This window comes from Ipomoea triloba, chromosome 6, assembly GCF_003576645.1.
Source record: "Ipomoea triloba cultivar NCNSP0323 chromosome 6, ASM357664v1".
Taxonomy (NCBI): Eukaryota; Viridiplantae; Streptophyta; class Magnoliopsida; order Solanales; family Convolvulaceae; genus Ipomoea; species Ipomoea triloba.
In genome coordinates, this window is record NC_044921.1 from 656,299 (window position 1) to 656,927 (window position 629).

Genomic DNA, 629 nt, shown 5'->3' on the forward strand with positions numbered 1-629 from the left:
TATAGGGCTCAGATCTTTTGTAGCAAACAAAAAGTGGTACTGAGGAGCCCAAAAGGAAAACGTGTGTCCTATAAGGGAGCTGCAAGTCTGTCCGATGTGAGATTAATATCGATGGCCAAGATGAGGAAGTATGTGGGAAAAAGGTGTGAAGTGTTCTTATGCATGGTGGAAGATTTGAATGTGGAGAAGAAGGGAATTGAGCAAATCCCTGTCGTAAGGGAGTTTCCTGACATATTCCCTGAAGAGATTCCAGGCTTCCCTCCACAACGGGAAGTAGAGTTCACCCTGGATCTGGTACCGGGCACTACTCCTATTTCAAAGACCCCGTACTGAATGGCCCCAATAGAATTACAAGAATTGAAGGAGCAGCTTCAAGACTTGCTAGATAAGGGATACATTCGTCCGACTGTATCGCCATGGGGAGCTCCAGTATTGTTCGTGAAAAAGAAGGATGGTGGGTTGCGACTCTGCGTTGATTACCGCGAGTTGAACCGGGTGACTGTCAAGAATAAGTACCCACTCCCTCGGATTGATGATCTGTTCGATCAATTAAAGGAGGCTGGTACTTTCTCAAAGATAGATTTGAGGTTGGGATATCATCAAGTGAGAGTGGCTGAGAAAGATATATC

General features: G+C 45.5%; 1 protein-coding gene across 1 annotated transcript in view; it reads left to right on the plus strand.

The window, feature by feature from the left end:
- The window catches only part of LOC116022416, a 1,191-nt gene extending 858 nt beyond the window's left edge, over positions 1 to 333 (plus strand). Inside the window, exon 2 of the mRNA XM_031263144.1 lies at positions 35 to 333. Within this exon, the coding sequence (XP_031119004.1) occupies positions 35 to 333 (299 nt within the window). The remainder of the gene's footprint in view (positions 1 to 34) is intronic.
- Positions 334 to 629: the final 296 nt, after the last annotated feature.